This window comes from Heterocephalus glaber, unplaced genomic scaffold (assembly GCF_053883595.1).
Source record: "Heterocephalus glaber isolate CG9 unplaced genomic scaffold, H.glaber_assembly_v1.0 deba00001509, whole genome shotgun sequence".
In the NCBI taxonomy this organism is placed as follows: domain Eukaryota; kingdom Metazoa; phylum Chordata; class Mammalia; order Rodentia; family Bathyergidae; genus Heterocephalus; species Heterocephalus glaber.
The window spans coordinates 12,553,682-12,572,137 of record NW_028258325.1 but is presented as its reverse complement, the minus strand read 5'-3'; the positions used below and the strand labels follow the sequence as shown (position 1 = coordinate 12,572,137).

The following is an 18,456-nucleotide window of genomic DNA, read 5'->3' as shown; positions in this document are numbered from 1 at the left end:
ATCTCTGTTTTAACTACTTTGATGAGGAATAAGTCATTTTGTCATTTTGCCTAGTATCTGGTTATACAAATTGAAACCATGTCATTCAGTGCAACTAGGGCCGTTGAGGAGAAACCAGTGAGAAAGATGCTGGAGTGCACATGGTGTAAGAGGACTGGCTTGTAGGATGTCAGAGGGCTCAGATGACTGATGCTGCAAGGAGTAATCACAATGTTACTTGAGTCTGGACATTGCTATTGCCCAGCTCTGTCCAATCACTTACATACTAGGGACCACAGTACCCTCATTTTTTTTTTTCAGAGCAGAGTAAATTTAATTTTTTAAAATAAATTTTATTTTATTTTATCTCATTTACCCCCTCAAGCCCCCTTGCCTCCCTATGTACAGAAGCTTTATTTCCATTTTTTCCTTCTATTTTCCCTTTTTTCTTGTCCCTTCCTTTCTCCCTCCCTCCTCCCTTGTTCCCTTTTCCATTTGAACACTTTCTTCCCATTTCCCAACATCCATTGTACATTTCAGTCCTTATTTCCACTTTCAGTTTCTCACAGAAGAGAAACAGAGTGGTATTTAAATATGTGTATTTAAGAATGTAATAGTCTCAAGGTCCATCCATTTAACTATAAATGTCTGAAGCTCATCCTTCTTTATGGGGCAGTAGTACTCCATTGTATAAAAAAACACATTGGGCCGGGGATTTAGCTTAGTGGTTCCACCGCCTGTCTCACAAGCGCAAGGTCCTGAGTTCAATTCCTGTTACAAAAAAAAAAAATTAAAAATAAACCACATCTTCTTTATCCTCTCATCAGCTGATGGACATTTGGGCTGTTTTCAAGATTTAGCTATTATAAACTGTGCTGCTATAAACATGGATGGGTATGTATCGCTGTAGTACGATGCTTTTAATTTTGGGGGGAAGATACCAAGAAGAGGTATAGCTGGGTTGAATGGAACCCCTAATTTTAGTTTTTTGAGGAATCTCCACACTGATTTCCACAGTGGTTGCACCAGTCTACACTCCCACCAACAGTGGAGAAGGGTTCCTTTTGCCTCACAGCCCCTCCATTTGTTACTACTTGGTTTCTTGATAATAGCCATTCTTTCTGGAGTGAAATGGAATCTCAGTGTTGTTTTCACCTGCATCTCTTTTTTTTTTTTTTTTTTGTACCGGGGATCAAACTCAGGACCTTGCGCTTGCAAGGCAGGCGGCACCACTGAGCTAATTCCTTGGCCCTGCATCTCTCCAATGACCAGTGATGTTGAACATTTTTTCATATATTTGCTATTTTTAATTCATCTTAGAAATGTCTTTTCATTTCAGATACCCGTTTTTGCATTGGGTCTTTAAATTTGGGCAGTCTGGTTTTTTTTAGTTCTTTATATATTCTAGATAATAGTCCTTTATTTGAATAGCTAGCAAAAAAATTTTTCTCTGTGGGTTATCTTTTACTCTGTTGGTGGTTACTCTTGCTGTGCAAAAGGTTTTTAATAAGATGAGGTCCCAGTTGTTTTTTTGGTGCTAGGGATCGAACTCGGGACCTTGCACCAAGTTGTTGATTGTAGTATTTCCCGTTCAGTGTGAGTTTTGTTCATGAAGTCTTTGCCTACTCCTATGTCCTCAAGCATTTTACCTATTTTCTCTTCCAGCAGATTTAGTGTTCCTGTTTTAATGTTTAGGTCTTTGATCCATTTTGATTTTAGGTTAATGCATGGTAAAAGATATGGCTCTAGTTTCAATCTTCAGCATGTGGAAAGCCAGTTTTTCCAGCACCGTTTATTAAAGAGGCTATCTTTCCTCCAGTGAAGGTGTTTGGCTCCTTTGTCAAAGATAAGGTAGTTGAGTATATCTGGAGTTGTTTCTGGATCCTCTAGTCTGTTCCATTGAACTTTAGGTCTGTTCTTTTGCCAGTACCATGCTGTTTTTATCACTGTAGCTTTGTAGTGTTACTTAAAGTCAGGAATTGTGATACCCCCCTACTTTGCATTTGTTGCCCAGAATTGTTGCCTTTGTTATTCTGGGTCTCTTATAGTTCCAAATGACTTTTCTTTTTTTTTTTTTTGGTACTGGGGATCGAACTCCAGACCTTGCACTTTCGAGACAGGCAGCAGAACCACTGAGCTAAATCCCCAGCCACCCAAATGAAATTTAAGATTGTTTTTCCTAATTCTGTGAGATACACTGCTGGGATTTTGACTGGGATTGCATTGAATCTGTGTAACAACTTTGGAAGTATGGACATTTTCACTATATTGGTTCTTTCTATCCAAGAACAAGGGATATCTTTCCTTTTTCTGATATCCTCTTCAATCTCCTTTTGCAGAGTACTATAGTTTTCAATGTAGAGGTCTTTTACTTCCTTCATTAGATTGATTCCTAGGTATTTCATTTTTTTGGATGCTATTGTGAAAGGGATTGTTTCTCTAATTTCTATCTCCATGTATCTATTATTTGTGTACAGGAAGGATATTGAATTTTGAGTGTTGACTTGTATCCAGCTATGCCACTGAATTTGGTTATCAAATCTAAGAGTCTCGGTGGAGTTTTTGGGGTCTTCTATGTAGAGTATCATATCATCTGCAAATAATGATGATTTAACTTCTTCCTTTTCTATCCTTATTTTTCTTTCTCTTATCTAATTGCTTTGGCTAGTGTTTCCAGAACTGTACTGAACAAGAGTGATGACAATGAACATCCTTGTCTTATTCCTGATTTTAGAGTGAAAGCTTTCAGTTTTTGTCCATTTAGTATAATGTTGGCTGTTGGCTTGTCATAGAAAGTTTTTGTCAGATTGAGATAAAGACCATCTATCCCAATTTTCTGTAGGGTTTTTATCATGAATGGATGTTGGACCTTGTTAAATGCTTTTTCTGCATCTATGGAGAGGATCATAAGTTTTTGTCCTTGGCTCTGTTAACATAGTGTATTATTATTTATTGATTTCCATATGTTGAACCATCCCTGCATCCTTAGGATGAATCCAACTTGGTCATGGTGTATAACCTTCTTGATGATTTGCTGCATTCTGTTTGCCAGTATGTTATTGAGGATTTTTGCATCTGTGCTTGTTAGGGAGACTGGCCTATAATTCTTTTTGGTTGGATCCTTCTCAGGTTTTGGAATCAAGGTAATGCTTGCTTCCAGGAATGAAACTGGGAGTATTGCTTCCCTTTCAGTTTCATTAGTTTGAGGAGTAGCAGCATTAGGTCTTCTCTGAATTTCTTGTAGAATTCAGCAGTGAATCCATCAAGGTCAGAGCTTTTCTTTGTTGATAGTATTTTAATTACATATTCAATTTAATTGGGTTATATTGATTTAGAATTTCTCTCCCTTCTTGATTCAATTTTGGTAATTCGTATGTATTTAGGCATCTGTCCATTTCTTCTGTATTTTCCATCTCATGAGAATACAGGTTCTCAAAGTAGGTACTGATGATCTTCTGGATCTCTGCAGGATGTTGTGATTTCACCCTTTTCTTTCCTAATTGCATGGATTTGAGTCTTTTCTTTCCCTTCTTTTTTTTTTTTTTTTTTGATAAGGTTGGCTAAGGGTTTGTCAATTTTATTTAATCTTTCAAAGAACCAACTCTTCGATTCATTGACTCTTTGCATCGTCTCCTTAGTCTCCATTGCACTAATTTCTGCTCTGATTTTTATAATTTCCTCCCTTGTATGAGCTTTGGGCTTGACTTGCTCTTCTTTTTCTATAAGCTTGAAGTTCAACATTACATTATTTATTTGAGACCACTCTGTTTTCCTGATATGGGAATTCACTGCCATAAATTTCCCTCCTAGGACTGCTTTCATTGCATCCCATAAGTTCTGGTATGTTGTATTTCATTATCATTTAAGTGTAGTAATTGTCTGATTTCTTCTTTAATTTCATCTGTGACCCATTGGTTGTTTGGGAGGGTGTTAATTTCCATGTGTTTATGGAGTTCTTGTGGTTTCTTTTCCCATTGATTTCCAATGTCACTGTACTATGGTCTGATAGTATGCATGGGATTATTTCAATTTCTTTGCATTTACTTAAGCATGTTCTGTGAACTACTATACGGTCTATTTTGCAGAAAGTCCCACATGCAGCTGAAAATAATGTGTATTCTGATGTTGTGGGGTGGACATATCTACTAAGTAGACATATCTACTACATCCATTTGTTTAAAAGTTTGGTTCATTTCTCAGATTTCATTTATTTTTTTGTCTAGTTGATCTATTTGTGAGTGGGGTATTTAGGTCCCCCATTACAACTGTGTTAGTGCCTATATGATTTTTCATATCCATTAATATTTGTTTTGTATAGTTGGGTACACTGCTATTTGGTGCATATATGATTGTTTTTGGTTCTTTTAAATTCTTTTATTGGTACATTTTAGGTATATAACACATTTACATTTCTCATTGGGAACCTGCACCCCCACATGATGCATCCTGGTTCCCATTCCCCCCACACACACTCCCAGCCCCGTCACCCCACCCACCCACCCCTGCCCATCCACAGACTTTATTTCCATTTTTTCCATTTCCCACAATTTTTCCCTTCCCTTCTTTCCTTTCCCCTGCCCCTCCCACTACCCCTACCCCTTTGGACCTTTTCTTACTACCTCACATTATCAATTACTCATTCTAATCATTGGTACATTTTAGGTATACAGTATATTGACATCCGTCATTGGAAATTTGCACCTTTACATAATCTCTTGGTTCTTATTTTTCACCCTTGCCCTGCCCTCCCTTCAACCCCTCCATCCTTCCCCATCTACAAAGTCCTTGTTACCATTTTTTCCATTTTCTCATATTAATTCCATTCCCTTCCTTCCCTTCCCCACCCCTCCGACTTCCCCCTCTCCCCCACCCCCTCTCTTCCCACTTCATATTATCCACTATACCTTCCAGGCCCCATTTACACTTTCAGTTTCTCACACTAGAGAAACTATTCGGTATTTATACATGTGTGTCCTATCTATTTCACTCAAGAGTATCGCCTCAATGTGCATCCATCTCGCTATAAATGTCTCCAATTTCTCTTTTTTATGGCTGAGTAGTACTCCATTTTATTAAAAAACCACATTTTCAGGGCCAGGGATTTAGCTCAGTGGTTTCGCTCCCTGCTGCGCAAGCACAACCCGAGTTTGATCCCCAGTACCAAAAAAATAAATAAATAAAAATAAATTAAAAACTACATTTTCTCTATCTAGTCTCCAGTCGATGGGCACCTGGGCTGCCTCCAAGCTTCAGCTATCACAAATTGTGCTGCTATGAACATGGGTGCACATACGTCACCATGGCTTCTAATTCTTTCAGGTAGATACCCAGCAGGGGAACAGCTGGGTCAAATGGGACCTCCAGTCCCAGTTCTTTGCGGTATCTCCATGCTGATTTCCAGTGGTTTGGTGCATATATGATTGTTATCTCTTCTTCTTAGATTGTTCCCTTTACCAGGATGTAGTGACCTTCTGTCTCTCTTAATCAATCCTGGCTTGAAATCCACTTTGTCTGCAAATAGAATGGCTCCCCCTGCTTTTTTCCAAGACCCTGTCACATGGAATATTGTTTTTCATCCCTTGACTTTCAGTCTATGAATTTGTTTTTGAATTAAATGTTTCTTGGATGCAGCATATTGTTGGATCTTCTTTTTTTTTCAGTACCAGGGACTGAACTCAGGACCTTGTGCTTGTGAGGCAAGCATGGTGCCACTGAGCTAAATCCCAGCCCCAGATCTTGCTTCTTGATCCATTCTCCCAACCTGTTTCTTTTGATTGGTGAATTGAGACCATTAACAGTGATGGCTATAACTGATATGTATTGTCTTATCAGTGTCATGTTATTTTCCTGCTGTTGGCTTCCTTCTTTCCATGTTTCATTTCTTGCCTTGCCTGGTGGATTCATTCTCTTAGGGTTCATGGAGTTGTAATCCTTGTCTCTTTCTAGAATATCCTCAGAACACTTTGGAGTGCTGACTTGGAGTTCATGAATTTCTTCAGGTGTTCTTTGTCACAGAAGTATCTTATTTCTCCTTCAATTTTGAAGGATAGTTTTGTAGGGTACATCAGTCTGGGTTAGAGGTTGTTTTCCTTTAGGGAAAGAAAGAAAAAGGAAAAAAAAGAAAATAAAAAAGATTATAACCCCAAAACATTCAATTCAAGGTGTGTCTCTACTGTCACTGTTAGGCAATGTGGGTAAACAGAGACCAGAGACAAATTGATTAATCCCAGCAAGCTAGCTATAGCTTCACGGTGAGTTAATGGATAATCCCGCCAGCTGGAACAGGATTCCTTGAGTCTACAACAGTCTATATGTCTCCTGCCAGCTTGAACTCTGCTCCCTGACCTCCTGCTAACTTGAACTCAGCACCCACACGGAGGCACTGGGAGCCACTAGATGGAGTCCACCTGCAGCTGTTCTGAGTTCAGAGCTCAGCTGGCCCCTCTCCAAGATGGCTATCAGCCAATCACCCTCTCCTGGATGAGGTCTGAACCTGGATAACTCACGAGCTGCTACAGTCTGGTTCATCCACTGCTTTGTTCCACTGGTGCATCTCTCCAAGCAGGCCTCTGGGGTTGTCAGTAGTCAGTGTGCATCTGCAGGTTCAGCCTGCCATTCCCTCATGGAGAGTCTGGGCTATGGGAGAGTGCGCTTTGTACCTCCCTCCTCTTCGTTAAAGTCTCTCTCTTCACTCTCCCTGTATACTTCAATTCTTGCCTGAGATCCTTCCTGGGTCCCAGGGAACTGCTTCCCTTCTCCTCGCACAGCTATATTCCAAGGTCTGGACATTAAATCTCAGAGTCTCTTTCTCTGCTAATCACCACTCTGCCATCTTCCCAGAAGTCTGCCATTATGCTCATTTCTGATTGGAGGATTCATACACAAGCAGTTGGGAAAGATTAAGAAAGTAGTCCAGGGCCAGGGATTTAGCTCAGTGGTTCCACCGCCTGCCTTGCGAGTGCAAGGTCCCGAGTTTGATCCCAGTACCCAAGGGAAAAAAAAAAAAGAATGTAGTCCAGTTCAACTAGCCAAAGTTAATATCAAATGAGCAAGCTACTGAATAGTTTATAAGCCTAAAACTTAAGACTAGGGTTACATGTGCATTAAACATAGGGTGGACTTGTTACCCTTTGGATTTCCAAGTTTCAGTGATTCTGAAGGATTGCATTATTCCAGATGTCTCATGATTTGTATTTATTGAATTTTCGATGAGCAGCTGTGTTATTCCCGGAGGTACAAAAATGTTAACCTCCTTTCATTCAAATCTAGGTATCTATCAGATACAATAGTGGAGAACCCAGAGGAGTTTACAGTCAAGTGCAATGTTTTACTACATACCAAGAACGTGATCAAGATGTTGTGAAATTTGGGTCAGGCCTTAAAGCAAGTTTGGTTAAGCAAAGTGAAGAGCAAGGTTCCCAAGATGGGAGCAACATTCAGCCCATGGGACTGTGTCCCTGAGCTGTCTGCCCAAAAAGATTCATCCTCTTACCGCTTCTTTGGTTGAAGAGATCTGACCAACAAAATAAAGCCCACAACTTAATATCCATCAATATAAATGGTCTTTGGAGCAGGCCACCAGAATAATGAATGCCACATGTATCCCTCTGATGAGCTGGCCACCAGGTAGTCCAGACAACTTGCACCTGTTCCACCAACAAAACAGCACTATTTTTCTACTCCTGATTTATCAGCCTCATCAAAGGAGACAAGCTGGAAGGAAAAGATCAAGAGTTTTATTTCCCATTCCAGAACATGGACAATATGACGCAGGATATTTGTGTTTAACTTTGAGACTCACTTTTATCATTTATTACATGTACCTCATTATCAAATGAGATGTTTGTGAATGTGCTTAGAACATAGTAGGCAATCAACAAACAATCCCTGGTTTTCTCAAAGTGGCTCTGATAATGAAACATTAAAGAACAAGTTAAAGCGTTGAATCTTGCCAGTAGGCTAAGTCCTTGCTCATGTATACTGATGTAATTCACGTATGCAGTGTTTTGTCCAATGATAGGAGTGAATTCAGTTCCCAGCTTCCATTTAGCATAGTTCATTGTATTCAGTTCAGTAAGAAGACAAGAGATAAAACTTGTACTTTCAAGATGATAAATGCTTTATCTACTATAATGTTTAGAGGTCCGAACAATAGTATTACTGATTTTCTTTTACAAGGTTGATAATTTCTTTGAAATTAAAGTAAAACTAAAATGCCTTATACTTTTTTTTCAGCATGCTACAAATGAAAACTGATGAGAAACTGAATTTGTCTGATGGGAATACAGCAAGTTGTCCTTTGAGCCCTATTAAGATGTGCCTTAATCATCCCACTGAATGGAATTTGAATTTGACAGCAGCATCTCTAGTGAGCTGTACTGTTCATAACCAAAATCTCAAAAGTGAAGAAATATAGATTGCAGTTCTTATTTTGTATGTGAATATTCTTTCTGAATACGCATTTACCAATTGATCTTGAAATATTTCTAGTCCTGTGATGTCTTTATATTAAATCATGAGCATTAATCATTTTTATTATATTCTTTGTATTTTTTTACATGTTATACACCAGACCGTTGTGGAATTTTGCAGTAGATTTTGATGTTTCTCTTTTTAATGACACTCTGTGAATTTTTTATGCTCTAAGTTTAAATACATAATCGTCCCATTTTTCTTCTGTGCACAAAGTTTTAATATACAACACATTATGTAACTAGAAAACTAGTATTGTAAAGATTTGTGATGGTGACCCGACCCATGAACAGTTGTCTAACAGAGGGATACCAACTACCTCGAAGCAAATGGGTAAAAAGAAAAGGACAAAGGTATCTCTTGGAAGCACACATCTTTCACAGTTATATATGTATAGAAGATCAATCAAAATTTATCATCAGCATGTTTCCACTCAGACGAACTGGAGTCCATCAGTTCTCTTTCTCCATAGGCACAATTGCATGTTTACCCTTCAGCAAATCTGTGCCTCTAGGTAGTTTTACAAGAACAATGTCTGGTTGCCATAAGTTACCAATTTTGAATGAAAAATGGAAAATGGATTTACATTTGTTTTTATTGTATTTTAGCCAATTATTTTAAAGTTTAAAGAGATAATTTAGAAACAGGATGATATTCTTTATTCTAATAGTGTACAGCATATCTTCAGCATTGGCTATGTGACTTTGTCCAAAATTTGACTAGTAAAAATATTAAAGCTTTGGTGCTTAAATTTGTTTTTCTCTGCCAGAGAAAGCAAACTTTGGTGTAGTGGTCTATATACAAACATGGTTCCTTTCCTTCTGGATAGTTTGGCCATGTGCAAATGGAGTTTGTTTATTGTGTCTAAAGACTTACAGCACATTTTATATACCGTTTCAGTCCTTCTTTCTTCCTACCCCCTTCCAAAAGTTATCTTTAAAATGGCAGGGATTTGTCAAAAGATATACAGAATTTGAAGCACAGGAAAAGAAACAGCCAACAGAATGAAGAACAATCATGTTTTTCACTGATTTATATCATTACCATATCTGCCTTTTCCTTTTGCTTAAAAAGCATTCTTGCTTTGAAACTTTTATTGCTTTTATATTTCTGAGTTCTATAAAGCACAGATATGTAAATATAGCATTTGGTTCTAAAAACCAGCAATATTACTTTAGCTCCATCTTAGAACATTACCTTAATAACCTCTAGTAAATAGATCTAAAGAAGCACAATTAACTAAAACAGATCCATGTTAGGACATTTCCATTCTAAATAATAAAGAGAAAAGGTAATCAGAGGGATTCAAAAGATGATAAATGAAATTGATACTGAAGAAAAAGAGCTCCCAAGTTAGAATAGTAAGACTTCGTTTCCCACTAATATTTTTCACATAAAATATTTTGTTATGCCAAAACCAGAAAGCAGCTTCACAATTTATATGTGGATGTCTAACTCAGTAACATTCACAAACAATCAGTCCCAAATATAAATATTTTAGAAGAGATACCCATATAGGCAGTGATACCAAAAACATAAGATTGCCAAAATAACTGTTCAACTTGGATAAGCACTTTGGTTCATTATACTAATCCTCCTCATTGGTAATAAGCTCCTTTCTGACCAGTTTGTGATATATATTTTCCCTTGAAATGCCAATGTGTTCTGAAGCATTTTCTTCTATGTTGGATCTGCTTCATTTTAAGTGTAAGTTTCTCAAATGCAAGCTACTACTTAGTTACACTTAAAAAGTTTTCATAGTGCCATGATTTCATAAGCATCACCTAGGAAGCCTATTTAAAAGCATATTTCTAGGCCCACCTCTGTTCTGATAAAGCCAATCTGTGTGGCTGATGCAGATGATCTTGGACTATACTGATAGATGTGTCCTAATGTTTCATTGAGTAAAGGCCAAAGTCAGGTGACACTGCACAACAGAATCTTCAGAAAAAAATAGGCTTTTTCTGAATTTGATACAAACATAACTTTATTAAAGCAAAGAAATGAACATAAATTTAAAGGATTCCACCTCCATTATCTCTCCTAATTTATATCTTCATTGAGAAACTGTGCAAGGCTAAGTTTACTTTTTTCTAGTGCTGCTGTTTTGGCTCGTCTTGGTAATCTCATCTTCATTTCTGATTCTGGTTCTGGAATCTCATGGTCACTATACAGATGTTGAAAATACATCAGTTTAGATAAGAGCTTTAAAACTTATTTATAAATAAAACGTTTTGTTTCTGACATTCAATCAGAGTGCAATTGATAACTAGATTCCACTAAGCTTCAACTAAAATCTCAAACAATAACCAGAATACATTGGTGATTCAACAAAGTGAATCATGGAAAACCCAGCTCATTTTTCACATACTATTGAAACCTGATGTTATACAGGGAAATTAAACACTAAAATTTTGTAATGAACCTTACAAAATTTAGCCAAGACTTAATCTAAAGATACGTAGTAAAAATATACGCAATAAACAGATTGAATGCAAGACAGCTACAAACTTTTAGTTCCAACAGTAGCTTAACTGACAGAAACTCAAAATAAACACTGTTTATCACACAAACCACAAATATATTCAAAGTATAGACATAATTGTTCTATTTCCGTAAATGCAGAGAATTCAGATGTTACCTAAATCAAGAGTTTGCTAATTTGAGGAATCACACATGTAATTAGGAAAATACATGGAAATATAAATTGAGAGAACCTACTAAAGATGACTGCCTAGTAATACTAAAGGCTATGCCAACTAATAGGCAAAAGCATACAAGCCATAAAAGTCAAACGCTCTTGATACACAAATGGAATTTTAGACTATGTATCAAAGTCATAGCTATTCATAGTTTTTACTATCTTGTTATATACTGAGCTTCTCTCACAGAAGAAAATTAAATTTTTTTCTACTACTTGACACAAAGAAAAAAAAAGATAGGCTTCTTTATATATCTAGACATGGCATACCTTTCAGAGTCAGCCTCCGTAGTCTGACGTCTCCTGTTTGTCCTAGATGATGCCGTCACTTTTCTCCGTCCTTAAAGATAGTATGATTATGAAAATTTATTATCAGTTGCTTATGTTTTTCAATCTAGTTTCCAAGTTGTGTAACTCCTTTTTGCAATACAATTCTCTCAACACATCTCCTTCTTATTACCAGACACCTTGATGCCAATTATCAGTATACCACAGAGGAAAAGAATACAAGCGAGATTAAAATGCCTATTACTTTATTTTATTAAGCACTGATAATAGGCAAGGAAAAATACTATAAGCAAGTTACTAAGCAGCAAACTTTAGTTCGGTGTATTTGGGTGCAGAGCTATGGAAAACATGTTTTAAAAAGTACTTTTATTATGGCTATAGTACACTGTACATGGAGAGATTAATAAAACAATGTTAGAAAGGTAGGTTAAGCTCATGAACAGGTCATGAAGAAATAGAACTTTACTTAAATTTTTCTTTAAGACAGGATCTCACTATCGGGCTCAGCCCCAGCTCCTGCCTCAGCCACCTGAGCTGAAGGGACTACAGGCCTGCACCACTTGCCCCACCCTGAAATAGAAATTTAATCAGCAATTACTGGCTTCTTGTAAAATATTTAAATATCTTTACTGCCAATTCAAATATGTGTTCTAAAATATACTTCAATATAAAAACTAGAGCATTTTATATTCTGGGAGTTGCAAAAATTCCACTTGCTAGAAATTTATAAGGTAAAGATGACAAAATCTGGCCTGTGATGTTCCTTATTTAGAATAAATAAAATACAAAATGTAAAAGTTTGGACTATTAAAACAAAGGATGGAATTCTTAAGGTATATTATGTGACTAATAGTAATCTATGAAAACCAAATTGTTCAATTGACATTTGAAAATTATATACCCTAGAGACCCCTCACTTTTTTCCCCCTCCATAGCTTACTGATTTGCCTTTAGTAATGCATTTATCCTTAAGAAGGCATCCAATAATATGGGAATAATTTGGAGCAATATCTAGTAACTGATGTTTAGATGACTGATTTGTTTATAAAACAATATTATGGCCAGATTCCATTTTAGGGAAAAAAAAACCTTAAATCTGCTTAGAAAAGGTCTTTACTATTTTTCAAAGACTACAATCATGGTTGGCTCATGGGGTGGGATTTTTAGTGTTCTTCATAGTAGTTTGCTTGGATGTACTTTCTGATTCTTCTGTAATAAGCATGTACTACTTTTGTAACACGTAAATAATAAAACAATAAAAAAATCTTGAATTCAAATTTTTTTCCAAGCGATCCCTTAGCAGTAAACATTTACTTTATTCCAACAAATCCTATATTGTTGGATATCCCTTGGGAAATAAATTAAGATTGGAAAATATGAAATATAGTAAAAGGAAGAAAATTTTTAAATACCAGGAAAAGACGGAAAATACTTATAAAGAATAAGACAACTAATAATATAAAACTATTACTAACCAAATACTAATTTAAATCAAATGTACTTTACAATAAGATCTTTTGTATATTTCTGTCAATCAAAAGCACTTGGAGAAATAACGAATTTTATAATCTTTAGACATAAATCAAAAATTTATCAAGTAAAAAAATTAAAAATAAAATTATGTTTATCTCTAAGGAAACAAAAACAAAACTTGCAAAGTAAAGCATTTTTCATTGGAAGACAAAATTGAAGTTTTAAGAAGTAGTCAATCCACATACCTCTGTTAGTCTTTTGCTGAATGGATTTTGATCCCTGGGTTGCTTTTACATCTCTAAGAGGAGTCATATATACTTCTTTATTATTTTCTATTAGAGGAAATAATATAACAATGTAAATAAAAGTCTCATGAAATATAGTAATACCTCGGTTCACGAACCCTTTGTTTCCAAACAAAAGCATTCAGCAAAATTTTGCTTCTGTTCACACACTCTGCATTGGTTGGCAGACATGACCCTGGCCATCTTCTCTACACAAATACAAATGCAGCCATCTTCCCCACAACTGTAAAACAAATTAAGTTCATAAACCAAGGTACCACTGTTATTTCAGATGATCTTTTCACCTAAATGGCAAACAGCCCTATTAACAGCGACTTATCTAAGTCACTGTCCCAAAATAAATGTGTATACAGTAGCAGGAAACAGAATGGGTAAGATGTGGCTATGTAGTCACAAATGTATGCAATACTTAAAAAGTAGAATAAACACATCAGTAATACTTTTTCCCAAGAAAATTAGTTTTAAAAAGATTTTCACTGAGGGGCCGGGGATTTAGCTCAGTAGTGGCACCACCTGCCTTGCAAGCACGAGGTCCTGAGTTCGATCCCTGGTACCAAAAAAAAAGGTTTTCACTGATTCCTGAACCCAAACACCTTAGAGGAGAAAAAAATATATCTCAGTAAAGATGAAAAAAATGTTCGGGTCAGTGTGCCATTACCATCTTCATTTTGAAAAACAGTTGCAGTTGTGCTGCCATCCTGTGCTGCTATGGACTGGTCACCAACTTCTTTATTTCCTTTTTCTAACTGAATCTTGACTTTTTCCAAAGCTCTCAGACATGTCCTATCTTTTACTTGCTATTAAAAAAGAAAAAAATTAACTTTTTAAAAGTTTAAAACAAAGTTCAGGAAAGTTTATACCAATATCAAATTGTCTAACAATATTCTTATACTTCATGAAATTTATGAAGAAAATAATACTTCAGGTAACAAAACCACAATATTCTAACATGTATAATTTAATGCAACCATATAAATTCTACTTTGATAAAAATAAACTCAGTCTAGTTAAGAGTAATAAGAAACTATTTTACCTCTAGAATCTTATTCAGTAGAACCAGAAGATCTTTTGCAAGATTGCTGCTGAGTTCTAAAGAACTCAAAGCTTTTGTATAGACTCGAATTTCTGGTGAGCATGGACTTGTTAAGATCTCATTGCAAATTTTTATAGCCAAGTTGTCGTGCACTGATAAGGTCTAGAAATTTCAAGAGAAAATCTTTGTAAACTGAAAATGCTATGATTACAATTCTACACATCTAATCCCAAATGCAAACTGTCTAAAACCAAATATAACATTTCCCCCACTCCCCAAATCAGCTCATCCGTGAATTCTTATAGTGAATGCTATGACAAAGCCCAGATCCACCCCTTAAGACTGAAGGATTTTCCAGTTGCTTCAAGTTTTAGGCTTAAAGTTCCCAACAATAGACCTGATCCAAGGCCAGGCCAATGAGAGCAGGCACTGCTCAATCACACTTCCCTAAGGACCAGCCACGCCCAGTGCACAGTACAATGGTCCAGCTTGTTCAATCTGAACAACTTAGGAACAACCCAGCTCTAAAACTTCCTTGTAGGATCAGCACAGGCCTCTACTCTACTTGCACAGCAGTTCAACTTGGCCCTGTCACCCCATCTACTTCACTCCCACAAGATGTCAACATGACAGCATCCCCAATCCAACTACACAGAAGTCTTGTGTAGTCTTGCTCCTGTGAAGTCTTAAGAGTTTGTTTGGACTTCTCCACTGCCCCTGCATCTTGATCTCTTTCCTTTAGGCTCTTGTACCCGTAACTTTTTTTGAAACTATACTAATTTCTCTTATTTCTACTTTTTACTACTACTTTCTACTATTTTGTCTATAAGCTTTTATATCCTGATCATACATATATTTAACTGCTTTATTAATGGTTTCTCCTTTTTTTCAATTCACCTCATCATTGACCACTAAATCCTCCTAATAAGTGGCTTTCATCCTATACCCACATAGTTGTTCACTGTAATAAGGTCAAATCCAAATTTTCTAGATTAGCCTTTAAAACATGATTTGTATAACTATCTACACTTACTACCTTTACTTATACATCTTTTCTTCCACCCAAATCATTCCTTAAAGCTCAACCAGGCCCAAGTGAACTTTACTCAAAATAAGTTTTTAAATTAACAATGCTCTACTCCGCACTATCACATGGGTCCAGCCCTTCTCCAAATACCTAAAGCACTTGGTAGCTATTAATGACCCTTACCATATACTGCCACATATCCTTTGTAATTTTATCTTCCCAGTAGCATATAATACTGTGAAGAGTATACAGTTACTATATACCAAACAGAAAGCAGTATTTTCAACTTTCAATCGGCATCTGAAATTATGAATAATGCATTAAATTTAAAAACTGGTAGGAAGTCTCACCAAATGAAATTAAGGGCTTTTCAGACCCAGTTTAAGTTATTCTGTGGGTCAGTCTGAAGGTGACTTTTCTTCCTCAAAAATATGCTTTATTCAAGTTCTATTCTTTGAATTGTCCCTTCTTTTAATGGAGGCATTACAGGTAAGTCAACATTTGAAAACTCAATCAGTCCTTAATAACACAGTCAGTGATTAATGGCCAGTATTAGGTGGGGAGGGGGATAGAAAAGGTGATGAATTTTTAAAACTTCTAAGCAAAAATGTAAGAACTACTTCTATTTTAATGATTTTTCCTTATTTCACCAAAGACCTTTTTCTTCTTTTGTACTTTGTGTTATATACAACTCTAAAGACAGAACTTTCAAGATCAAAAGGCAGCTCCTCACTATTTCAAACAACCTATGAGAGGGATTCTTCTGCAAAAAACCAACAGTGATCTGTATGCAGTTATTATGTTTACTGTCCATAAGCTAACACACTCATCCACCTGATAATCTTGGGAATTCTTGGCCTGAGGATTTAATCCACTTGGTCTTGTTAGATCTACAAGCAATTCAGCAACATTTGTGATATCCACTTCGGCTAAAGGAGATGATGCGGGAGCACTGGCTAATGTTTGCAGGGTTGGAAGAAAAGCTTCTTCAAAGCACTCCTGATTCGTCCTATTGAAAAACAATTTGAAAGTATGTTGGCAGAATATTATCAGAGGAGAGAAAAGCACAAGTCTAAAAAATATTAGGTATAGCATTCATCCCCCCAAAATAAATCTTCATTTAGGTAGATCAAAGCTATATAAATTCTTCCATCTCAACATTTATTGACTAAAGAAAGAGTATCCAGAAAATGACATAGATACAATTCATGGTGGGGGGCAGTGTGTGTGAATGTAACTTCAAGTCAGATTTGTAACGTCAAGTCATACGGACATGACTGCTTACCTGCCTACATAAGCAAACATGGGGAAGAACACACCAAGGCAATGCCGAAGTCGAACATCCTCTTCAGTCACAGGATTGTACCATAATAAAATAAGACGAGAAAGAATCCTGCTACTGACCAAAAGCCCAGAGAACATCAGCTTGGCTAGTCCTTCTGCAGCTCCTGTCCTGAGTTCAGACACCTAATAAAGGTGACATTCGCCAAATGAAATTTTTTAATCTGTATTTTCCTTTTAAGCTTCACAAAGTAGCCTGTTCTATAATATTTTTAAATGAACTAACCAAAACTCACTCATGAATTTGTTAAAGGCATGTGGAAAGATTTTTCTTCATAGCTAAGCTAATGATTTTAAACAAATCAATCCACTCAAGAAAAACTTTAGAAACATAAAAGCTTTTACAAATATTAGGAAACGAGAAATCAAAACAATATGTAACTAAGTGCAACACCCAGCACTAGCCACATTCTGGCTGCGTGAACCTGTGCATGTTAACTTCTGTGCTTTAAGTTTTTCATATTCAGAAAGGGAGTACCAAAAGGACATCACATGAGTTACACAAGGAAGAAATGATACACGTAAAGCTCCTAGAAGTACCATCTATACAGTAATCTCTGAAACGTATTATGAATAGAATATAAATCTGCTTGATAGTCAGATTATACAGACCTTGAAAATTAGGTTAAAAAATTCAAGCTTGGGCCGGGGGTTTAGCTCAGTGGTTCCGCCGCCTGCCCCGCAGGTGCGAGGTCCAGAGTTCAATCCCCGGCACCAAAAAAAAAAAAAAAAAAAAAAAATTCAAGCTTAATGAGTTGTGATATGGAGCCACTGAAGGTTTTGAAAAGCTGAGGAGACAAGATTTAAGTGAGATTTCAGGAAAATTCTCACCACAGGTTATAAGAAAGGAATGAAAGGGACCAGGGATTTAGCTCAGTGGTTTCACCGCCTGCTGTGCAAGTGCAAGGACTCGAGTTCAATCCCCAGTACAAAAAAAAAAAAAAAAAAAAGAAAGGAATGAAAGGCAAGTTTAAATTAGAGAGACAAGGGGCCAGGGATTTAGCTCAGTGGTTCTGGTGCCTGCCTCACAAGCGCAAGGTCCCGAGTTTGATCCCCAGTACCAGAAAAAAAAATTAGACAAAAATAGTGAAATAAGCAAATAGAGGAGCTAGTTCAAAAACTTTTCCAAGACTAAAAACTGTAAAAGATATAAAGAGCACTATTAAGTGCTGGAGCACTGGTATGTGCTTCCCACACACTAACACATTCAGGGCTCACAACCACCTTGTGATGGCTGACACACAATTGGGCTTCATGCATTTGTTGACTGAATAGACACTACTATCCCTGTTTTCTAGATGAGGAAAGAGGCCAGCGACAGTAGATACCTTAAGACTCAAACTGAAGCAACCAGAACACAAGTCCACAAGTTTAAATTTCTTACTGTGATATACTTTTCTATACCAAGAGTTACTCATTTGAAGTTCAAGCACGAGAATTTGTATCCAGTCAGGACTACAAGTCTTAAAAGCATGATAAAAACTGTGACTTATGGCTCAGAAGAGAGTCAAAGATGTCTAGAGAATTTTGTGGAGCTTTTGTGGTTTTTGTTCTGTTTTGTTTTGTTTTGCTATGTAGCCCAGGCTGGCCTCGAACTCACAACAATCCTCCTGCCTCAGCCTCCCGAGTGCTGGGATCACAGGCGTGCGCCACCACGCCTGGCAAAGAAGTACAGAGTGTTAAGAAATGGTAAAGTTATAACAAAGTTAGAGAATATAGCTAGAAAGAAATTTAACTCATCAGCTAATAAAACAAAGATCATTCACTTACTCTGAAGTAATCTGAATGTTCAGGAGTTTCCTACCGTGGCATTATGAATAAGACCATGACACTGGAC

At 36.7% G+C, this 18,456-nt stretch overlaps 2 protein-coding genes across 4 annotated transcripts in view; one reads left to right on the top strand and one right to left on the bottom strand.

Moving 5' to 3' along the window:
- The window catches only part of Lcorl (ligand dependent nuclear receptor corepressor like), a 199,435-nt gene extending 181,852 nt beyond the window's left edge, over window positions 1-17,583 (top strand). Inside the window, exon 8 of the mRNA XM_021260232.2 lies at window positions 8,215-17,583. Within this exon, the coding sequence (XP_021115891.2) occupies window positions 8,215-8,228 (14 nt within the window). The 3' untranslated portion in view covers window positions 8,229-17,583. The remainder of the gene's footprint in view (window positions 1-8,214) is intronic.
- The window catches only part of Ncapg (non-SMC condensin I complex subunit G), a 32,655-nt gene continuing 24,619 nt past the window's right edge, over window positions 10,421-18,456 (bottom strand). For all 3 annotated transcript variants that reach the window (XM_004847229.4, XM_087187820.1, XM_021260242.2), the window contains exons 15-21: window positions 16,564-16,745; window positions 16,113-16,287; window positions 14,252-14,413; window positions 13,877-14,015; window positions 13,159-13,245; window positions 11,423-11,492; window positions 10,421-10,618 (exon numbers count right to left, since the gene is read on the bottom strand). In XM_004847229.4, the coding sequence (XP_004847286.2) occupies window positions 10,495-10,618; window positions 11,423-11,492; window positions 13,159-13,245; window positions 13,877-14,015; window positions 14,252-14,413; window positions 16,113-16,287; window positions 16,564-16,745 (939 nt within the window). In that variant the 3' untranslated portion in view covers window positions 10,421-10,494. The remainder of the gene's footprint in view (window positions 10,619-11,422; window positions 11,493-13,158; window positions 13,246-13,876; window positions 14,016-14,251; window positions 14,414-16,112; window positions 16,288-16,563; window positions 16,746-18,456) is intronic.